The sequence below is a fragment of the Betta splendens genome, chromosome 17 (genome assembly GCF_900634795.4).
Source record: "Betta splendens chromosome 17, fBetSpl5.4, whole genome shotgun sequence".
NCBI classification, from domain to species: Eukaryota; Metazoa; Chordata; class Actinopteri; order Anabantiformes; family Osphronemidae; genus Betta; species Betta splendens.
Genome location: NC_040897.2, coordinates 7,279,392 through 7,294,249, shown reverse-complemented (window position 1 = coordinate 7,294,249; position 14,858 = coordinate 7,279,392). Strand labels below are relative to the sequence as shown.

At 46.9% G+C, this 14,858-nt stretch overlaps 2 protein-coding genes across 2 annotated transcripts; both read right to left on the bottom strand.

Moving 5' to 3' along the window:
* Nucleotides 1–741: 741 nt before the first annotated feature.
* On the bottom strand, nucleotides 742–5,402 carry LOC114845119 (Y+L amino acid transporter 2). The gene is made up of 10 exons (XM_029132955.2): nucleotides 5,244–5,402; nucleotides 4,605–5,129; nucleotides 3,794–3,919; nucleotides 3,578–3,722; nucleotides 3,302–3,425; nucleotides 3,118–3,221; nucleotides 2,935–3,031; nucleotides 2,700–2,849; nucleotides 1,780–1,963; nucleotides 742–1,554 (listed from the first exon to the last, which is right to left on the bottom strand). Exons 2-10 carry the CDS (start codon nucleotides 5,122–5,124, stop codon nucleotides 1,487–1,489), a joined length of 1,518 nt encoding a protein of 505 aa, XP_028988788.1. The 5' UTR covers nucleotides 5,125–5,129; nucleotides 5,244–5,402; the 3' UTR covers nucleotides 742–1,486.
* Nucleotides 5,403–5,654: 252 nt separating this feature from the next.
* LOC114845064 (receptor-interacting serine/threonine-protein kinase 2-like) lies at nucleotides 5,655–12,413 on the bottom strand. The gene is made up of 11 exons (XM_029132853.3): nucleotides 11,835–12,413; nucleotides 11,309–11,462; nucleotides 10,565–10,720; nucleotides 10,293–10,450; nucleotides 9,982–10,031; nucleotides 9,695–9,856; nucleotides 9,112–9,197; nucleotides 8,285–8,386; nucleotides 8,085–8,163; nucleotides 7,778–7,963; nucleotides 5,655–7,690 (listed from the first exon to the last, which is right to left on the bottom strand). Exons 1-11 carry the CDS (start codon nucleotides 12,077–12,079, stop codon nucleotides 7,308–7,310), a joined length of 1,761 nt encoding a protein of 586 aa, XP_028988686.1. The 5' UTR covers nucleotides 12,080–12,413; the 3' UTR covers nucleotides 5,655–7,307.
* Between the last annotated feature and the right edge of the window lie 2,445 nt (nucleotides 12,414–14,858).

The following is a 14,858-nucleotide window of genomic DNA, read 5'->3' as shown; positions in this document are numbered from 1 at the left end:
TGAGACAATAAAGAGCAGAACATAGCGAATTATTTCCTGCTCCTGGATGTGAACAACGACTGAACTGAGAACAATGACAATGAATTGAGTAATTCAGATCCAGTAAGTGTGTAACAGTAAAACCACTGTGTTAGTATCAAGGTAATGTCACAAAACAAAACATGCGTGAGTGATGCAAAAAATCCTAATGTAACATGTGACAAAGACTCGAGTGTCCGTTGGTGACGGGTCGGTCTGTGATCAGAACAAAAGGCAGCCTGCTTTTAAAAAGAAAACATTACTTTACAAACAATTATGATCAAAATACACTGCCACATTAACAGACACACTGGCCTCAGTCAACCACTAGAGGGAAACACAGGCTGACGGTGAGAAACGTCCTCCGACAACAATAAGGCTGTGTTTTAGTGGTTAGGTAGCAAATCCAGAGAGGAACCCTGTAAAGATCAGCCTGTAAATAGTTAACTGATCTTGGTCGCCATCAGTCCTTTCTGACAATCTGTTCATCAGGGTGTGACGTTAAAAATGCCTGTGATGTCACGAGGGCCCAGGCTCAAGAGCCGCTACAAACACAACATCTACACATCCTTCCTGTGTTCCAGTGAGCTGGAGCTGCAACAGAATGTTAGAAAATGAATAATACTTTGGGAGCATCTGATGATTCATGTCTTCAGTTCAGAGGAGTGAGAATGTTCACGTCCCCGGCTCATGTGTTGATGAAAGGACGACAAGAAGAGCAGGTTTTAATGTAAGAAACTGAATTCTTTAATATAGAAGACAAAGTTAACATTTGTCAACGCTGCAAAAAAATAAAACATTTTTAAACCAAACGCTTGATTTATTAAACACTGTAAAAAAGTGCTAAAGATAAACATTTGTTTCTATTTATTTGGCTTTGAGCTGCTAAGGTGCGTTGGGTCTTTGGTTTATTCAAGGCCGGGCTTCGTCCAACTTCCAGTCACAGCCAAACGCGGCCACAGCATCCAGTCACATCACGTGGCCTTGGTCTGTAGCAGATAAACCAGTCAAACATGATTCCCTTTGTTGTGTGACTGGTATTTTATTGACACGAGAGGCTGCATAACTTAATGCATCACAGATAAACCACTGCTCGCATAGTTCAAATGTTAAAGTCTGTGAGCGGTGAGTTTGGTGAAAGCGCCAGGAAAAAAAAAAGTGCACTCAAATACCCACAGGGTGAATATGAAGTTATATTCATGAAGCATGTAAATAGAGTCAAATCAGCTATTTAAAATCAAAGGGAGCTTGAGCTACTGTACATAATTTAATCCCGCTGTTAAATCCTCATGGAAGATATATCTTGGTTTCTGTAAGAACGCGCCCACAGGTGTGATCTCCTTCCAGGTCATTTGAGGCGTCGGGGCTTTTTGTCCTCTCCTCCTCCTCCTCCTCCTCCTCCCACCGCCGCGATGAGGCGGGTCCGCGTGCAGCCCCTCAGTGGACAGTGTTGGCCCGTAGCTCGCGGCTACGTCTCCGCGTCGGCCTCGCTCAGGCAGCAGCAGAGCAGCGTCTGCGCGTATCTGGTGGCGAAGGCTGCAGAGGGAAGCGTGCAGGGATGAATTACACCTGCTGACGTTCTGACGGTTCAAGCTCCAAAAGGTGATAGAAATGGATGCGAGGCGGACAAACGTGTGGGGGATCGAGTTTCAAACCTCACGTCCGGCCGCCATCTCGGAAGGGAAGTGCCTTTGGCCACTTCCTCTTCGCGCCCTGTCATCCAACAGCACCCAATCACAGCCGTCTGTGGGCGAACCTTACCGTTCAACCTGCCTATGAATCGGGGCCTCCTCTCCTTCGGCAGGTAAACGGTGACGTAATAGACCGGCACCCCGGACAGCGCGATGCCGATGCCGATCAGAGAGTTGACGGTGTCTCCGTAGAGAGGAACGATGACCAAGAACACGCTGCACAGGCAGTAGATGATGGGGAAGAACAGGGTCAGCTGGAGAGGGAAGACGACACGTTCTACTTAGTATTTGTGCGTCCACACAAATCTATATTTACACCCAGTAGGAACGGTTCCCTCTAGAAATACCCCCCAAACTTCCTCTTCAGGCCGAGAACGGGCGTGTGGAAATGCCCTGGCTCATTCAAACTGTTTTAATTTGACAATGAAACATCTCTGATGCTGGGCTACGTGGAATAACAGACTAAAGACACGTGTCAGACTTTTTTTTTTTAGGTCACCAGATGGTTATTTATATCCTGTGACATGTGAAGGAGGCTTTTGAACCACCCTGTTCAGTTGCATATTTACACTCAAGAGTGAAGATTTCATGGTACAGTAAGATGCAACACCCTGCAAACTGAAAGCCACCCAATATTCCTTGGAAAACACTGTAATTGAAGCCACTGTTAGAGAGAAATATGTTACGTTCCAGTGTGTTAAACCTGCACCGGCGCTCATTTCAGTTTCACGGGAGAGTGTGTTGTTATTAGAATTTCAATTATTAAGAAAATAAAAGGCACAAATTCCTACATGAAGAGATGAAACAGGGCGCTGAGCAGTTATCGGTCACAGGTGACCGATAACAGAGACGCTGGTTCCGCCTCAGCTGCGGTTCTGTGGTTCAACAGGTTCACCGGCAGCGTGCCGCCCCACAAACAGCAACACACACACACACACACACACACACACACACACACACACACACACACACACACACACACACACACACCTTGACGGGCCTGTGTCTGTCTGGCTGGGTGATTCGCAGGTAGATGAGGCCGGCCACCGACAGGCCCACATAGAGCCAGTAGCTAAAGCTGAAGTAGTTGATGAGCTGGAACACGTCCTCCACGCAGAGAAAGATCAGACCCATCAGCCCCTGCAGCCACACAGCACAGGTTACCACAGTAACAGTAGCTGTGCTCCTCCAACAAGCGATTGGGAGTAAGGTTAGTGCGGCTCACGTTGAACAGCAGCGCAGGTATGGGTGTGTAACGCTGCATGTGGATCAGACTCAAGCTGTTGGGGAGGTGACCCTCTCTGGCGCCGACGAAGAACAACCTGCACGAAGAGCAGAGGTGGAGTAATTAGTGTCGCAATGGCCCCCGTGTGGCCCTGTGAGCCGGAAGCTTTTATTTTGAAATCACCGTGAGGCGGCAATGATGGAAGCGTTGAGGCCTCCGTAGCAGGACATGGCCACCGACACGGGCATGATCCAGTGAAATGGCCCCAGCACAGCGTTCCCAAAGGTCTGAGGGGGAAGGAGTCAGACGGTTTGCTCGCGCATGCCGTCAGGAGGTCACGGAGCGTTTCACCGCGGCGCTGCCTTACCACGGCGACGGCGTCGCTGGCCAGCAGAGACGGCATGTCCAGAACCACGTAGTAGGCCACGTTGGTCAGCAGGTAGATGATGGTCACGATGGGCATGGATATGGCGATGGCCAGGGGCAGGTTCCTGCACGAAGCACACGGAGACTCAGTGTGTGTGTGTGTGTGTGTGTGTGTGTGTGTGTGTGTGTGTGTGTGTGTGTGTGTGTGTGTGTGTGTGTGTGTGTGTGTGTGTGTGTGTGTGTGTGCGCGTGCGCGTGCGCACGCGCGTGGCTGCACCTCTCTGGGTTCTTTATCTCCTCCGTGACAAAGTTGAGCGTGTCCCAGCCGGAGTAGGAGAACAGGGCCGAGTACAGGGCCAAGGCCACGGCTCCAGGGTCTGTGGACGATCCCTCCAACGGACTCTCAAAGTTCTTTGCTTCTCCTGCTCACACACGGGTCAAAGGTTAACGCGCGCGGCCACGTTTTCGCGAGTCCCCTCCGCCCTCAACTCACCGAAGGACAGCTTCACGAGGCCGACGACGATGATGAGCAGGAGCGCCATGAGCTTGGCGTAGGTGAAGACGTCCTGCACCAGCGTCCCCCACTTCACGTAGGCACAGTTGATGAAGATGAGCAGACCTGGATGAGGCAGAGATGCGGCTCAAAAAAAGTCCCATGTTGAGCTTCACATGAGCGGATGTCTCATTCAGGATGTGGTGCAGGAGCTACTGAGCTACAGCTTCGCTGCTCTCTCACCTAAACACTGTGTCTTTGCAGCACAAACCCAGTGAACCACTGACGCTGTTGGTCCAACTATAGCAGATACCAGACTCCCACACGGCCTCAGTGTCTGATGCCAGCTCACTAACACCCCTTGTTAGATTCTATGTGGCCTTTTTAATGTCAACTAGCAGCTGGAGGAGGAGGAGTTTAGGTAATAATAGCAGAACAGGTCGACGGAGAGCAGAGTGGGGAGCGTTCAGGGAGACGGTAAAAGAAAATACTGATAAACACAGATCTGATTTAATCAGTGTGTGTGTGTGTGTGCACAGGCACCAGACCTGCACAGCAGGAGTGTGACCAGGTGAGTGTGTGTGTGTGTGTGTGTGTGTGTGTGTATGTGTGTGTGGGGAGTGGCCGTGCTGGTATGTGGAGCACAGAGGATGAGACTTCGGGGAATGAAGTGAGGAGCAGGACCTGTTCTTGAACATCCTCACTCACCACCGCACAGGTTTTAGTTTCGGTCTTTGCGGCAGCGAGCGAGAGGTCGTGAGACCCATCAGGCGTTTCATGCAGGCGCACGCGCACGCGGGCGGCTCCTTACACAGACAGGCCGCGGCGATGAGGCGCACGGCGTCGTACGGCGGCTGGCAGGTGGGGTAGAAGGCCTCCAGCAGGTAGCTGGCGAAGGTGAGCGAGATCACGGCCTGGCTGGCCGGCTCGATCAGCAGGATGGACGTCCACAGGCGCACGAAGGCCAGGAAGCCGCCGAACGACTCCAGGATGTAGACGTAGCTGGCGCCCGACTTGGTGATGGTGGTGCCGAGCTCGGCGTAGCACAGGGCCCCGAACACGGAGAAGACGCCGCCCAGGGCCCAGATGAGCAGCGCCAGGCCGTAGGAGGCGCTGTGCATGAGCACCCCCTTGGGCGAGACGAAGATGCCGGAGCCGATCATGTTGCCCACGATGAGGCAGATGCCGTTGAGCAGGGAGATCTCTCGCTTCATCTGCATTTTCCCCTCGTCCGCTCCCTTCGAGGCCTTCAGGTCCTCGTCGGATGAGGCTCGCGAGCTTGGACATATTGTCTGTGACATGTGACCCATCTTCTGCCTCAGGTCCCCCATTATGCCTGAAACGTTGGTGTGCAGGTGGAATATTATGGGATATCAGTTTTAAAAAGACTTCACATATGATGATGATAAAAGACTAAGTGTGTATAAATGAAGACATGATGTGTATTTACCTTATTTGAGGTCAATCCTTTTTGTCCTAATAAACACAGTCGTCCTCGGGTCAGAGCTGCTCAGAACCACTGGACCATGTTGAGATCCCAGGTAGCAACAGGTCGGTGTGTTGCAACCCAGACAGCGCGGCACAAACACAGCGTGTGTTTTTCCAGCACCAGGAAACGTTCTCAAGTTCCCCCTCCGTTCTATTTTTAGAGAAACGCAGACCCTGTCACCCCCCCCCCCCATGCCGGCGGCCACTAACAGCTCAGACAGACAGATCCGGCCAACTTCTGGGTCAACACGCTCTGGTGGCTGGTTCTGCTGAGCTCACGGGCCTCCTGGGTTCTACGTGCCGCTCGGACCTCCTAATGGTTCATCGTGTGCGGGACTGCACGACATTTTCAAAGGAAGACAACAGGCAGGAGTAAAAACAGAATACCAAATTTAATGAAGAGTTTGACATAATATATGAAAAAAACCTGGGTTCGGCTGAAGCCGCAGAGGCACGTCGACGACACACGTTATAATTGGTTAGCTAACATCGATATGGGCACAAGATCGGGCCAGAAGACAATTCCATCATAACAACCAACAGCACGGGTTTAAAGAAATGATAACGATGAAACTATCATCTACAGTTCAATATGTTACAGTTTATGTGGGATATTACAGGCGTAACATAGTTATTCTTGGCTTGATGTGGGTGGAACAACCTAGCTTGACCTTCTGACCTTTTTACCATTAAAATCAACACTGTACGGTTTCATTTGGCACCATTTCCTGTAACAGCGGCTCTCGCCAATAACCTGCAGTGGCTCATGGACCGTTGGGTTTGTGTCTGTTGTTGGCTGGCCTGCGCATCATCATGAAACACAACTGAGAGTTTATACACGGAGATATAAAAGGATGGATGAACAGGCAGTAAACGCCACAGCTGCAATACTGTTATTGAAGATGAACTGTTATTAAGACAGCAGCAGATCCTCCAACCAAAGACCAGAGAATTGTTAATGGCAGCTCTATTGCTTCTGCGTTTCAAATCTGTATTGGCAAAAATATATAAATAAGTATATATTGTTTGCATTAATCAATTTACCATGAGCTGGAAAGCGGTCAGACAGGATTTGAAAAGTTGCACACCACAAGAGGAATAAGAAGACTTCTCTCGATGCTACAGGCAAAAGAGGCTTATTCCCTGTGGTTCTAATGGAAGAACTATGACTCTGGAAGTACAAATACGGAGAAATGAGGCCAGTACCGAGAAGCCCAAAAGCAATCTGAGGACAGATCACTTTGGTCCACTCATCCACCACAGACATGCTGAGACACCAACCCTTCACTCTGGGGGTGTTACGTTACGATCTCGACTTCCTCTTTAGCCCGCGTCCCAGTCAGTGTCTAAGCTCAGCAGGGAAAAGGGCAGCAAAGAAGGTTTCCACAAAGTCACACGACTACAGTCCACTTCTGTTTTCCTCTCACCGACTTTCAGCTGGAGTATCAGGGAAGTAAAGATGAGACATAAAGACAAAACCTTAATTTGGCCGTAGGTTTTCCACCATTGGTAACAATTGTCTTGCTACCTGCTCAGATCAACTGAGTGTATAGAACATGTTCGCATTTTACAAGTGATGCTATAGAAAAACACACACACACACACACACACACACACACACACACACACACACACACACACACACACACACACACACACACACACACACACACACACACACACACACACACACACACACACACACACACACACACACACACACACACACACACACACACACACACACACACACACACACACACACACACACACACACACACACACACACACACACACACACTATCATTTATCAAACCCTGCAATACACCAACAAAGAACGGACTACAAATAAGTCTCTTGTTAAATAAAAACATAACTTCTCTTATAATCTTCTTGTTGCTCCTCATGGTGAACCACAGTGACCATCTCGCTGACAACAGTCCAAAAAACAATAACTCATAACTGTAGTGTAAAGTTGGATCAGTCTATCATCTGGAGCGTTTCCATTGCTTGGCTGTGGAGGCCGCTACATGTTCCTGGTGATATTGCAGGACATGGACAGCGGCGGCACGCTGGGCGCGAAGGAAGGCGACGTGACCTCCGGCGGGTACGGCTGCAGGTCCTTCATCTTGTTGTCGTGCAGCTTGCGGACGACGATGAGGCAAAAGTCTTCGCTGCGTCTGTGACAGTTGTCCAGCAGCTGGCGGACCTTGGCAGTGCGCGTGGGCTGATTCACCACAAGCTCGTAGTCCTCCGGCATGAGCATGGAGCGGGCCAGCAGGGCGTCCAGGCTCTGGTTCAGACAGGCCTCCGTCATCTGGGAGACGATCCCCTCGCGCCGTATTGAGATCCACTGGCCGAAAGGGCCCTGTGAGGGCGGGGAGTGGCGCAGGGGGGAGGAGTGCTCCGCTGGGAGGCAGGAGAAGCAATGAAGATGGGTTTTGCTGGTTCTTACTGTCCACAAATGTCAAGGCATCATTGTTTAACTGCTTGTACCTTGTTGCCGAGGCAGATTGATGGTGAGGTTCTCCAGCCGCGTCTCGCACTCGCTGGGCTTCAGGGGAATGTTCAGGTCAATGGGCCTGGCGCTCTGGTGGACGTCCAAATTGTTGATAGTGCTCTGATCGATCAGAGAATTGGGAGGCTCCAGAGTAGGAGCTATGAACGATGATGGAAGGTCACCTATGTCAGAGAAAACAAGAAGTTTAAATCATATCTCTCAATTTATCTGTTAGCATTTTGTCAGAGCGTATTGGAGTCAGAAGCACAACTGTCAGTAAGACGTGCTGCTAGTGTTTAGTACCTTTAGAGGGTGCAGCATTGCTGCTGGTGAGGACACCTGGTAGAGATACGCCTGAGCCTGAACCTGAGCTGGAGCTCTCCTGTAACAGACAGCATCACAGGTACATCATTCTGCTAAACATTGAGGCTTAAATAGAAAATAGAGTCACTGAGCACCAGTGCGTTTAGCGTTGCCTCGGCTGAATACGGGTGGTTACTGACCGGCCAGAGGCTGGGTCTGCCCACAAGCATGTCCAGGGTTCCCTCTCTACTGCTCTTCTCGCTCACTGGCTGAGCTGAACAGCACCCTGACCTCTGCCTCAACTGCAGGGGGAGGAGGAGAAAATGGATGACAAGAAAAGAGGGAAATTAATCACATGGACAAGATTTTTGTTGACCATTCAAATATTAGTAATGAGAAAGTGATGATAATAATAAAAAACTTTTCAGTTAAACTAAATGATGAGGGACTTTCATCTTAACCACACACATTTGGGGACTCCAATGGGACTCCCCATTGGCAGACGTCTACTCTTTGCTCTAACCTCACACACACACACACACACACTCACACACACTCACACACACTCACACACACACTCACACACACTCACACACACTCACACACAGTAACCAAACTCCTGATGCCCAAAACCAAAGTTTGACTACTTCATAGTAATAGTGCCAGTTTCTTGAAAACTATACTTTTAAGTGGGAACAATAGTTTCAGTCATGTGCCGGCACACACCAAAACTGAAAAGAGGAAGATGTTATATGTGACTTGTGAAGTAATAATTTCGCCCTATTTCCTTCTTAGTCAGAGTAGAATTAAAACTGCCCCAAATTACACACAAATACCGAACCATGGCATGCTCCTAGAAAGGGGGATTCCTCTCTCCAGCTGTAAATTCTGACCAGTATTACCAAACACCACTATTATATTGCTAAACCAAACAGAGCCCGCCCCATTCACTCAATACAGTTGTACACTGACTAATGAAATAACCCCATAAACACAAAAAAATGCAGTAAGTCAACTCCTGACTGACCTTTGACCTCTTGATTTCCAGCACAGCCTCCAGGAAGTCAATTTCGTCAAACTGCCTAACCATGGGCTCCAGCTCCATCAAACACTCTGAAATGGCAGTAAATACATCACAGCATTACCTCAGTCAATGTGTGACGCTACAACTGAAGGTAAAATCATCTTTAACCTTTTATAAGGTTAAACAACAGGTAATAACTTGTACAATGCCCCAAAAACCATCAGACTGATTATTTCAGGGCTGATGATTGAAAGGATTTACTTACTCAGCGGCTCGGTGTGAAGTAAAGTTAATTTTGATTTTGTTTAAAATACTGTAAGTAGACAAATATTAAATATAAAGACATGTCTGTTCTTTTACTCAAAATCATAAAAAAAAAAAAAAAAAAAAAATCAGTAATGTAATTTCATACTCATGACACTTAGTCACTGTTCTGTCAGACTACAATTCAGCATTTAAGATTTAGTGCCTAGTCAACGTACAAGGAGACAATCCAGGCGTTCTCGCTTTGCACTGGCGAAGGCTCAGTACGTAACATTCTGCCAACCATTTATCGCTATGGCGCAATTTAGTCATGTGAGCTCACTGAGAAACGAAGGCCGCTCGTCGGGGTTAGCCGTCCAGCCGCTGGTCATTAAATCAATGAGCGTGTGTCTGCTGGGGATGTCATGAGGCAGGCTGTCCAAGCTGGTGTCAGGACGCGTCCCACGCAGCACGCTGAACATGATCGCCATGGGGTTGGTCACCTCTGACCGCAAACACATGCAGAGATTAGTTTACAGTAGCCGCGCTGCACCATGATAAATCAACAGGACCCGCAGCAAAACAAATGCTGCGAGAGAACAGTGGATATTTAGGTAAAGAATGACTTACCTTCAAATGGTATCTGCCTTGACAGCACCTCCCACATAATGATGGCGTAGCTGTAATGTACACATCCAACGCAGACACAGTTTGGGGAAATCAGTTTTGAATCACGCGTACAGTATAGAGGGGTAAATCCCCTACGCAGCTCAGAAACTTTATGAGATCACACAGAGGGAGAATAATGACTTATTGACCTGTAGTAAAGTTTCAAAGCTAAAGCCCAAACACATACAGAGACAAATTCAGTCCAACAGACGCTGGAGGCACGTCACACCCTAATCAACAGAGAACACACACGTGGTTCAAGCTTTTCCTACCTGTACATATCGTGTTTCACATCAACACGGCGGTTCTTGGACGGTTCGTACTCCTCAGGGGGCATGTAGATCACCGTCCCCCCTATCTCTGAGGGCTTGGAGCCCGAGCCCTTACTGACAGACAACTGCCGCCACTTCGAAAGGCCAAAGTCTGCAATCTGAACAGAACAATAGGGTTTATGTTATATTTGACAACAGGTGGTCCACAACCAACGCTGGCAGCAGTGTCACACAGTTGCTAGGATACCAAATTATAGTTAACATATGCAAACCTTAACATGAAATTCACCATCCAACAGTATGTTCTGCGTCTTCAGGTCGTGGTGGAGGAGTGGTGGGTTCATGTTGTGAAGAAAGTTAACCCCAAGCGCAATTTCATAAAGAATCCTCAGCCGCAAAGGCCAGGCAAGAACAGGGTACATCTCCTTCTGTAGGCAGGGAAACGTATAAAAAGGTTATAAAATATATTAGTAGAGCCCATGTTTGGCAGATATGAGGATAGAGGATGTGCTGGACTACATTAAAACATGATATGAAGGGAAAGTCTAAGTGTGCTGCTGTGTAGTAAACTGGAAAGTCCCTAAACTGAGCCATTGTGCAGCATGTCACCTTCTCTTTCCCTGCTTCAAAGTTTCATCAGAGGATAGATACTTTCAGTTTACAGTACTTTCACTTTTCCTATGTGCACGATGAGTGATGCATGAATGGCACAGAGAGGGGATGGTGCATTTGCAAAGAACACAAACAGTGTTTCACCTCAGTCATTTGGCAACAAAAACACTCATGGGTTTTAAAGTAACGTTCTGTGACATGGACTGAACAGAACAAAAATGTGTTTAGGTTTCATTACTACTTCTGCTTTTGCTTCTGGAAGTGAAAAAGGAAAATGATTTTGCTTGAATTTGAATTTGTTTACTTGAAGATTAATACAGACTGGAGATTTTTAGATTACGCACTAGAGTTAAGATCAGAAATATTTCTGACTGTGGCTGGTGTCAGTGTTGACGTATTGCTACCTCGTGGAGCAACAGGTCCAGAGAGCCATTGCTCATAAACTCTGTGACGATGCAGAAGAACTCGGGCTCATTGCAGACGCCAAAGATCTGGATGATGTAGTTGAATCTGGCTTTGTGAAGCACTTCTGCCTCTTTCAGAAGGCAGTTCCTCTCTCTGCAACAACACCAACAACATAGAGTCAGTCTTCATTAGTCGCCATCACAGTTAATATCAGATGACCTGTGCCACACACTGTTACTGAATACAGAACATGAAGATCACAAATACTAACGCTGAACCATGCAGAACAATACAACTACAGTAGTAACACAATGTCATCATCACAGTGAATGCCTATAATAGAAGGTTTCTCCACAGTCACGCAAGGAAGCTGAAAAACAAGAAATTCAAAGCACACAGGCGCCAATGTGTGTATCTGATGCAGATGCGCCTGTTGTACAGTACATCATTGCTTCAATATAGTTTCTATTCTGAATGCAATACATTAGCGGCCTGCTTGGCATAAATGTTTGTGTGGAGCAGCACCTTTCTCCCACGGGACAGTCGAGTTTCAGGCACTTGATGGCCACGGTGGTCCTCCAGTCCGAATGCTGCGCCTTGAACACGGTGCCGAAGCCCCCTCTGCTCAGGTAGTACAGGTCGGTCAGCTTCTGGTAGGGGATCGCCGCCAAGGTGCTGGTCAGACTGCCGATATTCACACAGCCGGTCGCCGCGGACGGCTCCATGGCAGCTTGCGATCCGTTTACAGGAGCCCCTTGGAGGTTTCTCATCCGCTGTAGCAGTCGCTGGGAGCAGAAGTGCCGTTTAGCTAAACGCAGTGTTGAGGCGATCTCCCAGTCACACGCATGCCATCACGTCGCTGGCCGCTAGCAAGCCAAGCTAACGTTACTGTGGCGGTAAAGCGGGCGACCTAAATAAAACAGTCGGAAACCGATTCGCACGGTTGCCGATTAAAAGCGCCGTAAAGCGAGCGACACTCCAGCAAATGTGCGCGCACGCTGTCACGGGCTGAGGTGAAGCCGGGCAGCAACAAATCGGTGGCGGTCAGCTGTCATTTAAGGCAGGTGGGTTTGTTGTTGCTAATGACGACACTCTTCCGGGTTTTTTATGTGATGCGTTCGCGAGCAAAGTTTTTTACACATCACGTCCTCTGATTACATTTTAAATGACTTTTTTTACACTGTTACGTTAAATACAAATTCTAAATATACGTGCACATTCAAATATGGTTTAAAAAGTTTACAATATATTTAAAATTCCACTTCAAGTCCGAACATACAGTAAATTTAGAGCAGACACGCCCCTTGTCTATACAACTTTTTCACGTGGTGGAATTTCCCACATTTGGGGGTTTCCTTTAAATGTGTGTGCGTGTGTTTGTGACTTAAGATAGTCCTCGAACAATTTTAATGTCAGTTCGACTACACGTTATAATAATTCCTGTGTTTTTAGATTAGGAATTGGTACTTACCATTCTGTGTATTGATTTGTATGACTGCTAATCATAAACAAATACCAAAGGCCCGTTTATTATTTCTAGCAATTATTTTATTGCTCAAAATGAGTTTATGTTTCTGTTTGATTATGACGTGGCTTGTATGAAGAGGTTTGTTTGAGGTTTGATTATTAAAAGAGGAAGAGATCTTTTCGATGATCCAGCAGCATATCAACAAACCCCTCCCTGCGTAGCTCAGACAAGAAATTAAAAAATGTTATTCGCCTATTCTAAATCCATGTAGGCAAGCATGATGGGTCATAGCCATTTCCAACACTATGCATTCTGATTCTCATCACTCACCTAGAGAGAACAGTAACAGTAAATTGTAATCTGCATCTGCTAGGACTGAGTCAATGTTCAGGTCCTTTTCATTTTCCTCTATAAGATGTTACATCTAGGTAGTTCCTGAGAGGCCTTGTTAACGCTTCCCAATCTCATAGGCATGTACTAAGCACACTTACAGTACATAAAAGAATGGATATGTTTGAGAAATAGCTTACTTCCTCATTACTGCACCCGGGTGTGATACCAATTCTCTGACATCACAGTCACAGCTCAGTTCCTTAATTTGTGTCATAGGTTCATAAGATTCTAGATGGCTGGGAGACAAATATGCAATGTCCACTGTAGCATGACAATGGCTATATTGAGTTCCTGGTAGTCTGTTCAACAACGGTATCATGTTGCAACAGGATACGGAGGTTTCCCATTTTTGTCTCAATTAATGTGTATGGTTAATATCGAAAGCCTATATGTTCGTTTCCGTGTGATAATGATATGTTAAGGTGCTCTGATCTTAAACTTTAACGCACATTAACAGCGCCCCCGTGTGGTTTCCAAATGACCCTGACACATGTTAAAGATACCAATCACACTAAAAGCACCAGGGTTAAATAGACTCTGCAGAATCATTTATATTACTAAGAATAAAGTAAAGGCAGGGCACTGCGCAACAATAATTTACTCACACAAAGTTATTTGAAAAATGATACTGAGGACGTGTTTGCCCATCTAAACTATAGCTGAGGTTAAAACAGGAGACAAACGTGACCAGAAGGTGTCACTATATTATCTAAGATGTGGAGTGAGAGGGGACGATGGTTGGGACGAAGTGTTCCTTCAGAAGGAGGCACAGTCTGCATCAAAAGGAGGCTGGAGGTGGTTTTGTCCGCAGTAAGTTACTGCACATCATAACACAGTCACATTAGCCTCATTGTCACTCGTGTTCATGTCATTCACTCTCAAATGTGAGCCGACACTCACAGATCTGCTGCCAGGCTGTTTTGTAGCATTTGCATAATGTTTGATTTGTTTCTCACTTCATAGATAATAGTATTCTGCATAATATGACGCACAACTCAGAAAATAAGTAAGTAATAAGTTCTGATCTTCAGCTTCTCTTCAACAAAGATTAATGCGACTTTTCCAGTGGCAGCTGTTCAAGGCCAAGTCTTATTTCCTCTGCTTTGCTTCACAGATGAGCTCGTATGGTTTGGATCAGGAGTAGATTCCTCCACACTTTAACCTTTCCATCACTTTTGTGGCGTTTAATCTAAATCTCATAAAGGCCAAAATCTTTATTCCAGCGCTCTTGTTGCTCATCACTGTGCTGCACATTCCACCCTGGCTTTGCTTGTCTCACTGCTGCAGAGCTTTTTGTGGTTTGGCCCATGACTCTGTGTCAGACTGTGACACCTTCAGCCCAGCGGACGCTGCTGTCGTACGTGTCACCGGCCGGTGTATTTCCTTACAGCCTGTCATCAGAAGGGTTTCGCTCTGTTCTTTTCATGCTGATTTATCAGTTCTGACAACGAATGGAGTCTTTAGAAGGAAATTCCAAGAATAAACCCAAGAGGAGTGATTTAGAGCTGTATGAAATCCATTTCATAACTCAGCCCTGGACAACAAGAAACATCTGGCACTTACAGTACATATCCCAATAACTCAAATCAAATTGTGCCATGTTTTCTGTCTTTTGAAATATTTTTAGCTGAAATTGTGAATATTTGACTGATTTCTCATTAGTATATAACTAAATATATTCAATTATC